This window comes from Lonchura striata, chromosome Z (genome assembly GCF_046129695.1).
Source record: "Lonchura striata isolate bLonStr1 chromosome Z, bLonStr1.mat, whole genome shotgun sequence".
NCBI classification, from domain to species: domain Eukaryota; kingdom Metazoa; phylum Chordata; class Aves; order Passeriformes; family Estrildidae; genus Lonchura; species Lonchura striata.
The window spans coordinates 53043241-53062786 of record NC_134642.1 but is presented as its reverse complement, the minus strand read 5'-3'; the positions used below and the strand labels follow the sequence as shown (position 1 = coordinate 53062786).

Genomic DNA, 19546 nt, shown 5'->3' with positions numbered 1-19546 from the left:
ATTTTTGTCTCCCCACAGAAGGGCAATTACCTTGTCCTTTAGCAAAATTTCATATGTTGTTAATAGTATGTTAAATTTCAATCGTTTGGTCTGTGGATGCATCCATTCATGAGTTCTTATCTACAAAAAGAAACAAGTAAACCATAAGCTGCAGAAAAAAGGTCTTGCAGACTAGACTCAAATATTGCAATATTGCAATCGAACAATGTAGATATTTACTAGCATAAAACAAAATGATAATGGAACAGAAGGACAACACACATATATAACATTTATATATATATAATATAAAAATATATATACATATTAACATAATGTTTATATATAAATATGTATACATGCATATGCATGCTATATATAGATACGTACACATTTATAACAGACAAGAACTTTTTACTTCAATACATAAGACTAATAACATTAACAAACCAACAACCTTTCAGGAAAAAAAGTAAGATCATGACTGGCTTTCTTATATACTTATTTTCACTATATTCACCTAAATAATTACATAGCAGAAGATAGCTGGTTTTCAAATACAAGACAAAATTTTTAATTCTGTCCACTATTAAGCAGAAAGGAAATCTCTCACACACATTTACATGAGATCAAAATCCAAGCTTTCAATTCACATTTTAAAAACATAGGGTTTCAGCAAATATTTGCTCAGTCCCAACTAAAATATTTGAGATATGCAGATGACAAAAATATGAAGTATGTCTTGTTTATGCACAAGATTTTCCAATGACAAGGAGAAATACTCACCATATTTCTACTAGTTATGTCTCCTAAGTAAACTACAGCATTCATCTGAGGAGCCCAGGTTTGAATTTCTCTTTGCCAAGATGTCAAGGTAGAAAGTGGCACAACCAACAAGAAAGGCCCATACAACTGATGCTCGTGAAACAGATAGTTCAGAAAAGAAATTGTTTGTATTGTTTTACCCAGACCCATTTCATCTGCAAGAATACAGCTATTCCCTCTAAAAGAAAAAAAAGGAAAAACAAAAGGAAGCAAAGCTGTTTAGGGGATATGTGGAGATGGAAAAGGTTTGGATAAAAAGAAATCATTATCTTTTGAGCATAAAACCAATCATAACAGTTTTCAAAATTTTACTACTATATGTTTTGAAAATATTTATTTATATTGTTTTTCCATAGAAAGATTTCCAATCCCTCCTACCCCTTGAATTAACAAAAAGGTTGCAAGTAGTCCTCCTGAGTCTAATTTAAAAATTTCAAGAGTAAGACTGACATTCCATAAATGTTTGTTTAGCTTTTCTCAGTTTACTGTTTTAGGTCTGTTGGTTGTTTTAAAAATATTACTTATTCAATTGAAACTAAAAGCAAAGTAATGACACATCTTAGCTGTTTTTTGTTGAGAATGGCCATAAAGTGATAATTTTGGTACTACTTCAAGCAAAACCAGTTCCTTCAGACCTCTACTTTGAGCTTACAGTATTAAAGTTTCCAACTTTAAAAAAAAACCAAACCACTCAACAGAAAAAAACATTTCAATACTTTACAAATGCTTGCAATTTACAAATAAAATTGAGACTCCTTACTTGCACCATGAGTGAGCAAGCCAATTCAACCCATTTAACTGATAATCTCTTAACTCTAAACTTTCATGTCCTCCAATGTAAGATGGTTGTTTTTTTAGTGCAACAAACCGTGGCCTTTGTTTCAGAACCTGTGAAAAGCAAATTGATCATGAGTCAATGATTGAACTGTAACTGAAATGATGAAAAATAACAGGAGGTATTTACTAGATCACCAACTTTAGTTTTTATCTATCAGTGTAAGCCAGGCTATATAAAACCACCAAGTAATTAGCAAGTTGAAACTAGTTTGATTACCAATCTAAATGTCACAACATGAGTGACATTAACTCACTCAAAGTTTTCTTTTAAAATAAACTACAGTAGTAAACAAATCTACTTCTGAATGCTAGTAAAAATGCAGAGGACTGGCATCTACAACAGCTACTCTCAGTAGTGGTATTGTCCATACATTCTATTATACGTCATTATTGGTATTCTGAAAAAACTTTTCAAAAAATTCATATTATGTATTTGATATGTGGATTTTTAAAAAAAATCACATCTTTACTACTGCAACTGATGTGGCAGCTTGAACTTGGCCAGGAGCCAAGCTGCCACTCAACTTCTTACTCACTTCCCACCCTAGAGGGAAAAGAGAGAGAAATGGAAAGGTAAAAGTCAGAAAAAAATTGTGGGTCAAAATAAGGAGTCTACTGGGTGAAGGAAAACCACCCACCCAAACAAAACACAAGAGCATATAGAAAAAAAATCCCACAAGTGACAGAATGTGAGTCACACATCAATTAATGAGCAGACTGATGACCAACGAATCTCCAGGCAACAGGCAGCCCCTACTCAGCCCACTCAATTTATTGTTGAGTAAGTCATTAAACGGCACCAAGCACCTTTTTGGTCAGCTGGGGTTCAGCTGTTACTGGTGTGTTCCCTCCCAGCCTACTCATGGTGGGGATGACACAATAGGACACAGAGAAGGCACTGAGCAAGTACTGTTCAGTAACAGCCAATATGTGCTACCAAAACCATTTAGGTCACAAATACAAACCACAGACTGTACAGGTTACTATGAAGAAAATTAACCCTATCCTAGTCAGACTCAGTACAACTGATTACAAATCCACTGCAAATTACCTACTCACCTTGCAGTCTTTAAAGGGAGTGGTCTTGGATTGATTTCTGCTGAAGTACTCATCAATGCGTGCCTGAAACTTTTTGGCAATGAGAGCTCCATCTTCCCAACTACATTCAGAATAAGGCAGACCTTGCCACTTACAATAGTAGTCTGGATAACCAGCAGCTGATTTCTGATTTGAATGAGCTACAAAAATGCACCAGAGATCTAATCAGCATTTTACTTCTGTATTTAGGAAAACATTCATTTTAGGTAATAATACAACAGAAGCTAGACCCATACAGATAGCCTGACAGCTCTTCTCTTTACCTGAAGTTTTGCTTTGGATTAAAATTTTGTGATATCAATAGTTTATATTTCTTAACTACAAATACAAGAGCATTGAGAACACACAGAATCCCTGACACTGATGTCCACAAGTTTGTAACATACCAATTATTCTTTCCACTATCTGGTATTGTTTATGTAGATCATCTGTAAGCTCCTGCTGGCAGTTGTAATATTCCACATCTTCTGGAGAAGCATTTTTCAGCCTGGAGCAGGAATTAATTCACAACACTTATTACACCATATACTTCCAAAATGAACAAAATTCACCAACTCCATAGCTCTGAATGTAACCATCCCATGAATCGTGCCTGGGAAATTTTTTTGAAGGAACAACTTAAAAATCCCTACTATAAAATGGCTGCATGTGGCCTAAGTGCCTCACCATTAATGACTGAAAATACTTATCGCTGAAAATTAGCATTCTCCATTAGTTGCTTGACTAGTACAACTGGTAGATGTAGTAGCTATGTCTCTGCATAAGCAGTACACTTTACAGGCTATTTTCATGGAATAGTAGTCAGGGTGGCTCATTGATTATATTAAACATACTAATAAAACTGGACACCAAAGAGGTGATTTTAAAATGCATATATTTCTTCATGATTTTTATTGTCAAGCTTCAACCTCAGATTTCAGCAAAGAAAACCAAATTCTTCAAAGTAACCTGAAATGGCTAATGCACCAAGAAAACATTGATCCTTGACACAATTCTTGAAAAACTCCAATCAAAGCACAATGGAAAAATTACCAAAAGCTACAACTTATTATTAATTTTTAAATATTATTCATGTTGTTAAAATTCCATTTATACCATAAAGACACACACCCACACCAGATTCAGAGAACTTTGTTACTGGAACATGTTAAAGGGACTTTGGCTTTCAAAGTTTTTGTCTTCCCATTGCACAGACACTCAAAGTTATGTCCTCAAAACCAGGTAACAAATCTCAGAAACACAATAGAATACCCACAGTGTTTCAAAATAAGTATCATTAAAAAAAAGATTCACCATCGTTTTGTTTCCTGATCCTTTTTCTTATAATTGTCCAGTTTCTTCATTCCTTTAACATTTTGTTGCTTCAGTGTTTCTTCAGTTTCCCAAGTGTTATGAATGTGTGACCAACCTTTCCATTTAATAAGATACTGTACTTCTGCCGGCTCCTTTGATTTTTCAAACTCAGCATTTGGGTCACCATCTGCCTCAACTGCATATATTGTGGTTGCAGCACCTGTGGCTGAGAAAGAAACCACATCATATGCCTTTAGTAAATGTGCATTGTCATAAATTAACCAGTTAGAAATGTAGTAAAGTAATTGGAGGTAATTTTAGATGAGCATACACCTGACTAATGTCCACTGCACTCAGGTCATTACTGTTATTTGAAAGATCATAATGCAGATGTATTTAGACATGCACAAGTAATCAAGAGAATAGAAGAGCAACTAAAATTTCTACACCTACCCTAAAATATCTTATCTTCCCTCTTGAAAATTTATTTGTATTTCTGGTTTTTAAAGCAGTCACTAGGAAATGCTCCACACTAACACTGCTTGTCATTTTCTGTTACACTATTTTTATCCCTGAGCATAAAAAAAAGACATCTGATGTTCTGTCTGATTAGCCTGAAGACATGAAAAACCTAGGGGAGGAAATAGCTAAGCCACTACCATAATCTTTGAGGTCACGGTGATCCAGGGAAGTTCACACCAACTGGAAAAGAAGAAATATAAAGCTCATTTTGAAAAAGAGAAAAAAGGAAGACCCCACGCTCTGGGGTCCCCACTGTAAGAAGGGTGTGGGCTTGCTGGAGTACATCCAGAGGAGGGCACCAACATGGATGGTAAAGAGGGCTGGAATATCTATGGTATGAAAGTTGGGGCTGCTATGCCAGGAGAAGGTTCTGGGGAGACCTTGCAGTATCTTCTAGAACCTAAAGGAGGCTATAGGAAGGTTGGACAGGGACTTCAGAAAAGAGCACATAGTAGTAGGCAAGACATAATGGCTTTAAACTGAAAGAGACTTAGATTAGGTATTAGGAAGAATTCTTTGTTATGAAGGAGGTGAGGCACCATAACTGGTTGCCCAGCTACACCCAAAGAAGTTGTTGATTCACCATGCCTGAGTAAGTGTTCAGGGCCAGGCTGGATGGGTCTTTGACCAAACAGGTGTAGTAGAATGTATACCTGCCAATGGCAGAAGAGCTTGAATTAGCTGATCTTTAAGGTCCCTTCCAACTAAAACTATTCTATGAGTTTATGATGTTAACTTGCAGACTCAAATACAAAGCAGAATTATAGATAACATTGCAATTTTAGATGCATTTTTTGTAGCCATTCCACACATTGTTCTGTATTTGTTGTGCATTAACTGAAATCTTTATTTCAGTGGCTCAGCCTTGCCAACACTGTCTTTCAATGTTCAGACTACTAGTCAGCTCTCCCATGTAGTCTACTTAGTCTGCTTTCTGCACTGTACATAATTTGTACTGATCAAGTACCACTGAACTGTACAAACAGCATCATAGCAATATGGTGTGCAATTATGCAATACAGAGCTATATTCCACCCGATTTTTATTTTCCACTTAAGTATGCAATTTTTCTGTATTCTGCAATGCTTAGATTGGAATAGGAGCATTCTTATGAATATAAAAGGTGAAACAGTATGACTTCTTTGGAAGTTAAAAACTATTGCTTTTTAACCTATAGATGAGAATATGTGTTGAAATTGCACCATGATCTTAACAACGATTTTAAAAACATTTAACAAAAATACCTCCTTTACGGCCAACTCGACTATCCATAAATTTCTCTATAGTTTCAAATTCATCTTCTTCAGGTTGTGGAACATCTTCTCCACAAACTTCTAGCAAATCATCAGAATCTGTCTTGGTTTCTTCAGCTTCTTTGTAACTAATGTTGACTGTTGCCTGGCGACGAGATCCCCTCTTATCATAATCATCATCCTCTTCCTCCTCATCCTCTGAAGAATCAAGCTGCCTCTTTTTTGGTCCTGCACTCTTTTTCCCACTTTTTGGCTTAATTCTTCAAGACAATAATGTATGACAAAACAATCATGTTTCAACAAGTGCAACAATAAATTATCTGCATTGTTTTCTGAATACATGTATTTCATGAATGTCAATTACTATGCTTTCATTTAAAGGAAAGCAGGAAAAGGTATTCACTAGAAAGCATTAATATATTATCATATTATGAATATTAAAAAAAAAAACACACTTTTTTTTTTCTCAGTATGTACTACCATTTACAGTTGCATGCATAGTAGTAGTACATACTCATTTGCTTTTTAGAAATAGTTTAGAGTAGAGCATTCAAACGCCCAACTTCTTACCTGATTGGAGGTTTCCGGCTTTTGACCTTGTTTTTTGGCTCATAGTCAGATTCATTCTCTTCACAGCTGCTTTTCTCCCTGTCTTCCTCTGATTCGGAATCTGAACCTGTTCCCGACATTGATCCTGATCCTGACATTTGCCAGTCTTCACTGTACATGATGAAAGACAAAACAGTAATTTCATGCTGTTGCACTTTTTAGAACAGTTATTCATCCATGAGGAATACACTGACATTTCAAGACTCTTCACAGAAATAAAAATCTTTTAACAGTTATTTCAATTGATGGGACAAAATTTTGTCCTCAGTGATACTAGGTAAGTTAAAAAATGTACAATGGCATCAAAGGGATTTGGACTAAGAGGTAGATTTAAAATCTAAAATAACAACAAAAATCTGGATATCTATATAAATTTCAGCATGAAGAAATGAGTTAATGTGACATTAAGAAAACAAAGCACTTAACAAGTTTACCTGATAAGATACATATTCATCAGAAGTTAGACATGTTCAAATCATAAAGTCCTATCATACTGTATTTTGGAGAGTCTCATATTGTCTAATGCCTATGGTCTCGGTAGCCCATGTGAAGAATCCACAACTTTGGCATAAGAATTGAAAAATTATAGAGGCAGATTTGAGAAATGCAGAAAAACCTGAACTGCAGCAACTAGTGCGTGGCACTGGCTCCCAAAAGCTTCCACTAAACTCTCACATCAGTGATTTGCAGCCAGGCAAGGTACTATGAGTAAGACACTTGTGACTGAGTAGCAGGATTCCCTGCTTTCTGCTTAACTGAGATTTTTTTATTTCATGACAGGAAAGATGATGTACAGTGTCTTGATTCAAACTGATACATGAAAATTCAATCTTAATAGCTTAAATAACAAGTTCATAGTTATTTAATATCAATACTAAAATAACTTTTAAGCACGTCCAAGGAAAAGAAAAAAGGAAACAAAAGCAACCCCACAAAAATCAAAAAGATAAGCCATCTGGCATTAACCAAGGGATTCTAACTTGAATTTGCTTTGAGACAACCTGTTTAAGTAGTTTCCTACCTCTACAAGAACTTTTATGGCTTTTTATGGAATTTTATTCAAAAGTAAACTGCAATGAAGTATTTTAGAAATAAAAACACTGATGAATGTTTTCAAACAATATTGCAGACTCTTTTGCTGAGAAATTAGTGTGATAGATATGTTCATTTGATAGTTTATTTTAAAATTACAAAATTGGAAATGAAAGATCAAGACAAATTAAAAAGAGAACTTAAGGATTTCAAGAGCAAGGAAATCAAAAGTTACAAGCATCTGTCTCTATGATAAAAAACATGTGCTATTACTTAGGAAAGTGTCTTACTCTTTATGTGTTTTCTTCTTCTTGGTTTCACTGGATGAGTCATCTGCTGAATCTTCACTACTTGAAGAGTCCTGCAGGGAAAGGAAATAAACCAAAACCAATTCATTTTTACAAAAACAATTATGTAAAAAAATCTTCTAACAAGTAGATTTTGAAAAGATACATCAGTTTCCACTTTCAAATTTGAGGTGTATTATTCATATTTTACCCCCTTCATGCCTTGCAGTTTAGTTATTAGAACACTGCTGTTTTTGTATTTTTCCATGAATACTCTGTGCCAATACCGCTCCGGAGAACACCACATAAAACCCCCATCTTAAAAAATCAATATTGTGCCCACATAAAAACAGTCATGGTGTAAGCTGCTCCACATTACTTAAGATGATGTCTCTGTAAAAATCCTAATGACATCTCCTACCCTCAAGAGCTTTTTTACCTTTCATATTTGTTCACATTAAACCACGAGTTTAAGAAAGTTTCGAGACTAGCGTATCCCTTCTTTCTTTACAATAGAAGAAAAAACAAGAATCCTCTTAAACCTAGATTTTCTTAAGGCCAGTCTCATTGTCTTAAACTTAGTTTAGAATAACTTTTATCCTGAAAAGTATCTTTCTGGAAGAGAGTGCTTAACAGGCGTAAATTAACATTTTAATGATACGTGATTGAGTTTTCTGTTTAAAAGATGAGCTGCTAAATCAGATAAAAACAAAAATTCAACAAAATGAGTGTGACTACATTACGAAGTCTTTGTAATACAGGGAAAAAAAGACTGTTTTCCGATTAATGTTCTTAAAAGATATTCCTACTGCAAAAAGTCAACGTTTCTTTAGCCTATGATTTAGTTTTGAAACCTGGAATACAGACCTCATTCTTAAAATACAGGAATTCTTTCGCAGTAACTATTACAAGACTTGTAAAAATTAGTTTTCTACTTCATATTGAATTTCTGAAAACTACAGCAGACATCTTTTCCAAAAACACATTGAAAAAATAAGTTAGCATTTTTATTTGTCTTTACAATAAACTCAAGAAGCCAGACATGCAATGTAGTGTGGCTTGAAAATTTTGTCTAGACAACAAACAATAGCTACCTAAAAAAAGCACAGAATCAAGAGGGCTATAATTCTGGGACAACTCACTTGGAAACAAGTAACCAGAGGTACCTTTACTTTTCTACAAAAAAATGTCAGTTACTTGAATGTTAATTTTAGAGACTAACCCCAGGCTTCTATGCAGTCAGAGAATATGAATTCGCTCTATGTAATTTTACTGCAATGTGTAAGACAATGAGACAGGAATGTGTACATTTTAAAATTACATTAATCACCTCTTCTGAAACACTGTCTGATGAGGCTGCCTTTTGTTGTTGCTGCTTCTTGAGCACTGCTGATCTTTGCACAGCAAGTATACTTGGACTAGACTTCCAAAACTAAACAGGAATAGAGATGCAAGAGTCAGTGAAACATACTGAAAATCTCCAGTTTACCACATACTTGTCCTAAGTAGCATCTTAATTTTATCAATTAAAAAATTTCACTACAGAAAATTTTACTACAAAACACTAACATTAACTCACAATATCAGACACCTTTTTAAAGTCGTAAGATTTCTACAAAACAGAATGTTATATGCTAATCACCAGAATAATTACTGAAACATATTTAACCATAGTTGTGTAGGTAATTGTTAAAGCAAAACTTTATAAAGTACACTTTTAAATTCACACAGATAAATTCTTTCAGACTGCTCAACTATTACGCTTTTCTTTAATGCAGTAATACTTAAAACACATGGGAGAAAGTTTAACCGGGAATCCTTAACACAGTTTTTAGTTCTTGGTGTGACTCATCTATAACTACCTATATAAATGAGAGTATACCACTCCATAAACATGGGAGAGTGCATGTAATTCTAGTGCCCTGGGTTAAAGAGATTTCTCAATACCACTTTTTTCCTGCTTTTAGCAGACTTATTGATAAAGAAAGCTAACTGTATGTAAGCTTGAAATTTTTATACAATTATTTATAGATACAATGAAACCAAGCATTTGAGAAAAAATGTAGAAATAGAATTCAGGAACAACATTGTGTGTTATCTTTCTCTTCCAGAAATTCCAGGAAATTAGCACATGCTTCTGTACGATGAAATTATGTAGCCTTTTAACTGAAAATACTTAAATACTTACAAATGTGAGAAGTTTAAAAGCACTAATTTAAGTACTTATATGAGAAACTTGCCCAATGTTTAATGCACCAAAGTACGTGCTTTCACTAACCCAATCAAGTTAGAATCTAATTAAGAACACTTCATTACATCATTTTTTTAAAATTAGCACTGCTCTTTAAAATAATTTTAGATTTTTTTTTTAGTATTTCCTTGCCACTTTTTCAGTATTTCCTTTGCCATTTCCTTGACAAAGGATTCATTTATGTATATTTACCTCAGATCCGTCAACTTTTGGTGGTTTAGACTGAATTTGTTTCTTCTCTCTAGATGCATCAGACTCTGATTCTGATTGAGTGCCTGACTCTGAACCACAGTCAGAGTCACTGCTGCCTGACTGGCTGCTGGTTCCGTCACTACTGCTTCCAGAGCTTGAACCAGATCCAGAAGCTGATGCTGACCCAGAATCATCATCTGATCGGCTGCAATGACAAGTTAGATATTACACAACTGCCAAAGTAACAGGATTAAAAGAAAAGTCACCTTAGCTTTACCTATAACTCAACTGTTAAATTAGACCAGACAAATGGGTAGCATACAAATGGAGGCAGTCAACTAAATAAGCTGAGTTGACTACAGCTAGAAATAAACAGGGAATAAGAATTTAAAGTGCAATTAGATACTCTATGTGAAGCCAAAATAGAGCAAAGCCGTTCAAATTAATACAGTAGTGTCACACAGGGGAATTAAAAGTGGTAGAAATGCTTTGTAGCCACACAAACTTGAGCTTCACCCTTTCTAAATCCCTGCTTAGCACCATCAAATGCCATATTAGCTAATGGTTCCGTCTATTTCACAAAAGACTATCCGATATTGTTTTCAATCTTCATAAAGCCAAGGTAGCCCTTAAAACAAAACAAAAAGCTGCACAGACTATGGTCTTCTGTCAAAAGAGCAGCACAAATTTTTCCTACATGGACAACTCTTAATTTGTCAGAGGTGGTATGACTTTTACCAAAGCACTTGGCATACACTTCAGCAGTCTAAATTATTTCATCTGCATATTCACTTTACATCAGATTTAACATAATTAGAACACACATTAATTAAAGCTACTTCTTTTATAATTTTAGCATTTGTTTTTCATAGATAGATGAGTTTGAAATGTCAGTAAAATTCCTGACTAGATTAATACTAAATTTCAAAGCTATCATGAGAAAGAAACAAAATAATTTCAAATTATGTACACACTGCAAAATAATTTCAAATTATGTACACACTGACACAAATGCTTAAAAACCAGAGTAAACATGAAGTTGGAACTGAAAAACCTTAAAGCCAAAACTGTACCAAATCCCAGCTGGTCTCTGCCAGCACAATTCATCTAGTTGACAATCAGCTGGAGGTGAAGTGCAGGAGATCATTTGCCACAGAATATACTTAATGGACTATTTTAGAACTACAGAGCAAAGCAAAATCACTCCTCTGCTTTTGCTGCCACCAACAAAACTCTGTCAGAAAATAAGAAATTAAGCTATTCATTAACAGATCCCTGCAGAGTGTATCTCCATCAGCCATCTGCAACCAGCAACCATGAAAATAAAGAGGGGCAAAGAGAGCACAGTGAAGCTTCCTTGCTCTGAAGGGCAAGATGTGGAGAAACACCTTGCTACTTGGTTCTTTGCACTTACTGAGAGGAAAGCTGGGAAACAAGAAGGCTGCTCAGAAATTTCCACTTTCTTTTATCAAAGTCTTACTTCAGATATGGTGCTGTAACACTAACCCCACTTGTCCAAAAAGCAGGATACAGATTATGATGCTACAATGTATCACCAGAGGTTAAATGACACCAGAAATTAATGACACTCCATGATTGTCTTCTTAACAGAAGAAAAACTATTGTAATAGAGTTTTTGCAAACAAATATTGCCTTACCTTAAATACTAGGTGAATTGCACCTTTACAAAACAACCATATTTCTCAGCAAAGCAAAGTGGCATAAATACATGTCAGAGAGACTACAGAAGGCAGCACTAACTCTAAATTAATATGTATACAGAAGAAAACTCAGCATGGAGAGACACAAGTAAATATCAGCCAAAGTACCAGTCAGAAAAAGTTACCAAAAATATGCAAATCCTAAAGAACCTTGAAGGAGGGGAAAGGAATCAAGTACCTTTATGCAGGACAAGGCTTGCTCAAAGAGGACATTAATAACATGGATTACCAAATCAACTTATGCAAAACACTAAGCCATATGGATGGTAATTAAGTCAGCTTTCCACATAGCAGTAAAATAGTTCACACATACTAATACAGTGCTAACCATGTGTTTAACTGCTCAGAGAGACACAGACAACCAAAACAAAGTGCCTGTTGTCTAAGCTAGCATGGGGAAACTAACACTGGAATAATACATCTTGGTCAACTTACTAACACTATAAGAAACATCTAAACCAGATACAGAAGAGAATGGTGGAGAGGTAGAAAACTTAAAAAAAATTTGTTTACTTAGATAAGCAAGTGTAAGCAAGAATTACACAGATTAGATAGAATCACAGAATCATCAAGATTGGAAGAGATTTTCAAGATCATCCACTGAACCCAGCACTACCACTGTAACTCCTAAACCACATCACCCACCACCAGATCAAATGCCTCTTGGACATCTCCAGGGATAAATAATTGATGGGAAACTTTCAGTTGTTTTATGCTCTTCACAGGAAGTTCCAAAAGGACTGAAATAGGGGGAAAAAAGTCTAGTGGATAATGCCATTTGCTGTAGAGTTTGATGGGAAAAAAAAAACAGCTAATGGCAGATCTTATTATTTACTAAGAGATCAGCTGACTATCATCTAAAGTCTCTGTTAAACAGTACCAACACATCAACATGTGGATATTGATGTAGATCGTACAATATCCAGAAAAAAGAACACGGGCTCCTTATCTTGCCATCTAGCTCTCCTCAAAGCTCTAAGTCTGGCAATGAATTTTCATTAGGCTTATGAGAAGGACCAGCAAAGAGCTATTCCATAATCCTTGTTACTCAAAATAAATTGGCCTTATATGAAGAAGAGCAACCTAATACAACTCAACTGTATCACAACTCACAGTAACATCTGACAAAGAGTAAAAATCTTAATTCAACCACATTACTAATAAATGCAAGACTACAAAACAAACCTGCACATAGAAGTAAAAGGAATGGGGAGAGAAATTCTAAGAAAATTATGAGAAATTACAAGAAGAAAAAACAAGTAATAAAGTTCACCACACTGATTCAGAGCTGCCCATACTGACACCATGCACAAAGGGCAATGTAGGATCCCTACCAGAGATTAACATACAGAACACAGAACAGAAAAAAAATAGTCATATGAAATTCAAACACTATAGCAGCAATATCTTCCTAAGCTTTCTTATCCCACAGTGTCAAATCAGAACAAGGAAAGGAGAAAAGACACAATGTGTAGCCTGAAATAATTTTACAACCAGGGTAACATCAATGACTTGCTGAAACATTTACCAAAGCTTAGTATTCTATGTCAGTTTACATACATACATAAAGCATTTGAAACTAACTCATAAAAAACACTACAGGAGTTCAAACACACTAGTCTATGCTGGGAAGAGCTTACTTCAACTATAACCGTCCAAATTAATGCAGTTGTGTGAAACTTCTATGAACTCCAAGTTCTGCCTGTGCACCACATAGCTCCAGATATCTTCATGGAACTACAGCATGTATTAAAAAAATTAGGTAAGAATAACAAATAGGTTTTAATTTCATTTCATGTCTGCTGTTGACTTCCCTGTTGAATTCTTGCCTGTTGACTTGCCACGGAACAAGTAAATGACAGGCTCCCAGAGCTACCAAAGCAATGTTTCTTTTATCATGTACTTTCATACACTGTTTCAACCTGAAACCTGGGGGCACAAACTCTACGAAGATAGCACTTTAAGTCAAACCTAAAGCTCTTGTTTGCAAAGGAGGTAGAAAGTCAAATAATAAATAAACTCTGCATAAAGACAAATTACAGATCTTTAAGACAGTACAGACAAGCAGCACTGCATGAGATACAAATCCTCAATAGCTGCAACAGTCCATACATCAAAGGACTTCCTCCAGAGACATATGTAACAGATATGGGGCACAAAAGACAAAAAGCACACCTACAGAAAGAACTACAGGTTTAAGGCTCAGTTTTCAGTGTGTATTTTCAATATTAGAGAGAAAATTAGTATTTTTCTTTCTATAAGTCAAAGATCCAAAAAAGAGCATGTTCATGCCAATATCAAAATACTATATACTTCTGGATGCATACTGTCCCTTTGCTTTTCACATACTTAAAAAAAGTAAAATACGGGTCTAGCACTTCCAATGATAATATTTGGTATAACACAGCAATTTAAAGAAAACATTTTTGTAGCAACACAACAACAACAAAACCTCTACAAACCAACAGGACTAGGTATCTATTCAAACAGAAATTGAATAGAATTTTTCAGTCTAAGAATTAGTTCTTAATTAGCTCTTAAGCTCTGTCTCTACAAGGCAGACAGAAAAAATACAGTTATCAATTGGTTTTTTTTGTTTCTTCACATATTTCACACAAAGCAATTTTAGACTAATATCAGACTCAACTAATGATCCACTTTCAATATAACAGAGAACCTTATTTGTTTTTTACAAAACACCTGTAAGAAAGCAGCAGCAATGAACTAAAAGCATAGACCTATGCAACCTTTTCTAAAAATGAAGAAATTCACCAAAATATGCACAGACTTACATGGGACAAGGGGAGAAGAGTTACATAAAGAGGAGAATAAAGTATTTTACCTCACAACAAATGGAAAAGTGAAATATATCTGTGGCATTTTCTAGCCACATCTCTTAAGCAGTGTCCACAGTGGAAAAATGAGGCAGTAAAAATTAAGTCTTACTGAAAACCCAATACAGCAGCAGTTTTCCATTTCAACTTCTATTAAGCATAGATACTAGCAGTTTACTACATCATATCAATTTAACACACAGAGACCAATGATTTCTAGCACTTTCCCTCTGCAGATGTAACATCACTGGGACATTATCTGTACTTTTATTTTTGTTTCACATGTAGTGATGACCTAAACAAAACAATGAGTCATTGCTTTGAATTATCACATGAGCCAGAGTAACCCTGCCTCGGGACTTAACTGAGAAACTATCTCTTAAAGACAGCCTTCCTAGTGATAAAGACAATCCATACTTTAAACTGATGCAAGGAACGACAGGATTTACCTAAAGGCTTTATCATGCTCTAAGGAGCCAGCCTTGTAGCTGCAGCATTTGCGCTAAGGTGTACTTTGTAAGAGCTTCCCCCTCTCCCAGCCTCACCACAGTTCACCATCGAGATAAAACTGGCACATGAAGACAATGGTTCTCAAAGAGGAGTGCGCACAAGCTCATAAGACAATTTGTGGGGTTATGCAACGAATATATTGAAACTGATATTTAGATTTATTTTTATCTAAAACAAACAAACAAAACCAAAAAACCCCACCCAAACCAAAGTAACAATCCATGAAATGCAAGAAGGAAAGGACCGGAGGACAGGAAGGACAGAAAGGAAGGGGGGACAGAGGTAGACCCCAAATCACAACTTCAACTCTACAAACATTCAAGCATTTAATAAATGGCTTGACACTTGTAAGTTTATTCAGCTTGTATGTCTGATGGGCTGGTGTCACATAAGGCAGTTGAGGGGCCCTGGAGGAAGTATGTGCTTCACAAACCAGACAGTGGCACGATCACTCCACTCCTGTGTGCAGTGAGACAGACCTGTGTGCAGTTTGTCTCTGCTTGATGAGGTGGATTCCTGAATAGTATTACATCCTTTTAACCAAACTAACCCTTACAGAATGGAGTAGTTTAAAAAGAATCCTGTAAGGAAACAATGGACTGAAGGTACTGTGAGTGTATGTGAAATGACAATGGCAGTACTGACACTTCTACTACAGTACAAGCTCTTCATAAGCCTCTTTATAAGCCACACTTCAAAGAAACAGAGACAATTTAATGACATCTGACAAGAAGTTGGATTAAAGAAAACTTCAGTAATCAAGACTATTCAAAATACTACTTACCCATGTTAACTCTTACTCTTACCCTAAATGTGTATCATAACTTGAGATATTAGCCAATGGTAGCATGAAACCACCACAATTAGCAAAACATTTGAAAACTAACCATCCAGAACACAAAGATAAAACTTCATTTTTTCCAGCAATGTTTCAAGTAATGCAATAGTAGTCTTAAAAAAATTATTTAATTTAATGATAAATGTTTAGCAGCCTGCTCTGAGGTTTTCTTGTGTAAGATCCAGGGGAAAAAAACAGCATGCCATCTGAGAATTTAATTTTTGTTGCTTAAAAATTACTAAAATAATGCATGGAAAACTACAGCGACAAACTGAAGCACATTTCTTTGACAGCAAACACAAATGTGTCAAAGATGCATAGAAAACATTGCTGAAGATTTGAAGAAACAAGTATTAGAACATCATCCATATAAGAAGGTTTGCTCTATGGTTGGATGAAGGTACAGTTGCTTCTAACATGTCTCAAATTCAGGAATTTCAGTAATGAGGTACACAAAAAATTACTCTTCCTAAGTCACTAAAGGAAAAGCAATAGAGAAATTATCAACAGTAAACTAATTTTTAAATTTAAAAAAAATTAAAAAGTTTTCTGAAAAAACTATGCTAATGTAACTAGGAATGTGTGGTTGCTTTGGCTAGAATAAAAAACAGAGTCTAGTAAGGGCAGTAAGAGGTTGCAGTACAAAATAAAGTCATCCACTCCATCAATAATAGGTAAGCTATTGCAGCAAAGAATCTGGAGTCAGAAGAATGCAGGAAGTCACTGAAGTTCTTCATTTTATGAAAACAAGTCCATTAAATAGTAAAATATTTACTATACTTTGTAGCAAGATAGGAAATGAACATAAAAAATATTTATACCATAAGAGGTTGAACTGTAAAGAAGCATTGTTGACTAGGAATATTAGTTCTCGGTAAGCTCTGAAGGTGTTTGTTTTAAAAAGAAGAGTGCTTCAAATATACTGGCTATTTCTGTGGAAATAATTTGTTAGCAGTAATATGCTGCCTTGCAGATATTTTTGAAAAAAATAAACGGATTTTATGTATCCCTTCCAAGTGAAGGCGACATTTTAACAGTGAAAAAGCAGCTGCTTTTCAAAAGAAACTCATGCCATAGAGACAGCATTTTGAAAACAGATGTTTGGAAAGGTTTCCATCATTACATGATTTTATTACTAAAACCAGTGCATGTTACCTAAAAAAGCTATTGTATCTATACACATTAAAAGCTGGGAGATAAAAATTCCCAGACTTTTAAAAATTTTTCCAAGAAGTTTCAGTGGGTTTTGAACTCATTTGTTAAAAAACATGAAAACTGCAATCCCTTCAGATTAACATGCATGAAATGACTGACAGGGTACTTGGAAATTTACTAGACAAAATTTAATAAAAAACTTCACATAATTAGTTCATGGGACTGAAAAAATAGTACTTCGACTTAGTAAGTGCAGTACACAATGCACTTCTTCCATCTGAAGCTATGTATCTTTGCTAGGCGCTAGTCATTAAAATAAAGTACCAAAATAAACTTAACGAAGAACCATACCGTCAAGCCACTGTGTCATAAAATGCTAAACTAAGATATTACTAAACAAGAATATTTTTAATATTTTTCTAGTAAGTGCTAAAAGGGTTCTTTTATCAATAAAAAGCTAATATTTTCCAATATTAAATCTTTATATCATACTTTTAAATGTTCTAATTCCTGTATATGCTTTATAAAGGTAGATTGTAGTACAAGTATTATTACATGTATATATTTCATAAATTATATATATATACATTGAGATGCACACTGAAATATTGACAGGAGTGCACAAACAACAGTTTTGGAGACCAGTGCTCTAAGACATTAAAAAAAAAAAAGTAAAGGAGAGCTGTCCTCCTTTTTCCTCAACCTAGAAAAGGAGCAAGCCTTATTAAAAACAACCATCAATCTGTAATCCCTTTTGCAAAATTAACTATGACCGTCTTCCACATAAGCAATAATTCAGATTAAATCCTAGTATGCTAGATGCTAAACTTAAAGAGTAGAAATTTAATTACTTAAGAAGAGGTATATACACTTACACATGGGAATTCAAAGACAGCATTTACATCTGTCATTTCCTCACAGTAAAAGAGGAACACAGAAACAAGAAACAGAACTGTAAAACTTCTCTTTAACTGCTCCTAATTACTGTGAGTTGCTCTGAGTTACAGAAATATTTACACAATTCATACTGGGAACAGTATGCCCTGCCACACTTTGAAAACACATTCAGTCCTCACCAATACATTCACCTGTTGGTGAGGAGATATAAAAATAACTTTTTCTGACAATGGTATTGTTGCTTTCTCCACTTACCCTGATGGTATCAGAGAGAAGACAGCTTTTCAAAACTGCTTCTGTTCTCATAAACATTCTTAAGCATCTATTAAAATGTGGAAGAAATGAGCAGGAATGATCAGGCAGTATTGCATAAGACTACTATCCTGAAAGCAGGACAGAATAAACCAGTGGAAATAAACACAGAATCTAGGAGAAAACCCTAGACCGATTTAAAATGAAAAAGGTGGTTTTGGTATTACTCAATTTTAGCACATGTACTACATGGTGCAACACCATCTCTCCTTTCCCCTAGCACATGGAACTGCAGATGTGACTAATAAAACAGGCAGCAGGATAGAGCAAATGTAAAACCCATTTACCAGTTTTTGAAATGCAATTGTTTAAGTTTCTGAAGGTCATGGGAAAGTACATACAGGTGTTTCAGACAGATTTTTAGTAGCTCAGCTGAATTTTCTTCATCTCCTGAAATGGGACACCCCAACAACCAGCTATAACAAGGCAAAAAATAATAATTATCAGCTGGAGAGAGGTCTAAAAGCTTTTCAGAGTATGAAGACAAGTAATATTTTAACAGAAATCTCTGATTTCAACAACTTGTATTAGCAGAATTTCATAAATGATTTAATCTTCCTTGAAGTGGAAAAGGAAAGGAAATACAAAATACGAAGAAATTATGTATTTTCTGAAAATACTCAATGGAAGCTACCACTGCAAACCAAATGATAAGTGAGAATATTTCATACTGTGCTAAAATTTGACTTTTAAAAACGTTGCTACAAGACAAAAAACCTGTCTGATAGAAAGGCAGTTTACCTCCATTTAAGAAACAGAACCTAAGTTCTGCAATGACGATATTAAAAACACAGGGAGATAATAGCAGTGAGGTAGCCATAGTATCTGGTTGCTTTCTATTTTCCATGGGATTTGCCTATGGGATTCATCTACATTTTTCCAGGCACAGCCTATAAGCAATTTACTTTCTAGCCAAAAAACTTTAATCGTCAGCTGATACAGTTTAACTAGGGTCCCTAATCTGACCAATTTTCCTTGCAACAAGTAATGTCCATTAGTGCAAATTAGCAACACTGACTTTCACAAAATTAATCACCTGAATTGACATTACAAATTACTGAGATTCTAGTGCTTATGTCTAAGGGAAGAATGGCAACAAAC

The 19546-nt window shown here is 34.8% G+C and overlaps 1 protein-coding gene across 3 annotated transcripts in view; it reads right to left on the bottom strand.

The window, feature by feature from the left end:
* CHD1 (chromodomain helicase DNA binding protein 1) overlaps window positions 1-19546 on the bottom strand; it is a 54937-nt gene that overhangs the window by 24874 nt on the left and 10517 nt on the right. For all 3 annotated transcript variants that reach the window (XM_021546224.2, XM_021546226.3, XM_077790208.1), the window contains exons 3-13: window positions 10179-10383; window positions 9066-9167; window positions 7739-7809; window positions 6378-6527; window positions 5799-6067; window positions 4033-4258; window positions 3126-3226; window positions 2701-2879; window positions 1565-1692; window positions 766-982; window positions 31-120 (exon numbers count right to left, since the gene is read on the bottom strand). In XM_021546224.2, coding sequence (XP_021401899.2) covers window positions 31-120; window positions 766-982; window positions 1565-1692; window positions 2701-2879; window positions 3126-3226; window positions 4033-4258; window positions 5799-6067; window positions 6378-6527; window positions 7739-7809; window positions 9066-9167; window positions 10179-10383 — 1738 coding nt within the window. The remainder of the gene's footprint in view (window positions 1-30; window positions 121-765; window positions 983-1564; window positions 1693-2700; window positions 2880-3125; window positions 3227-4032; window positions 4259-5798; window positions 6068-6377; window positions 6528-7738; window positions 7810-9065; window positions 9168-10178; window positions 10384-19546) is intronic.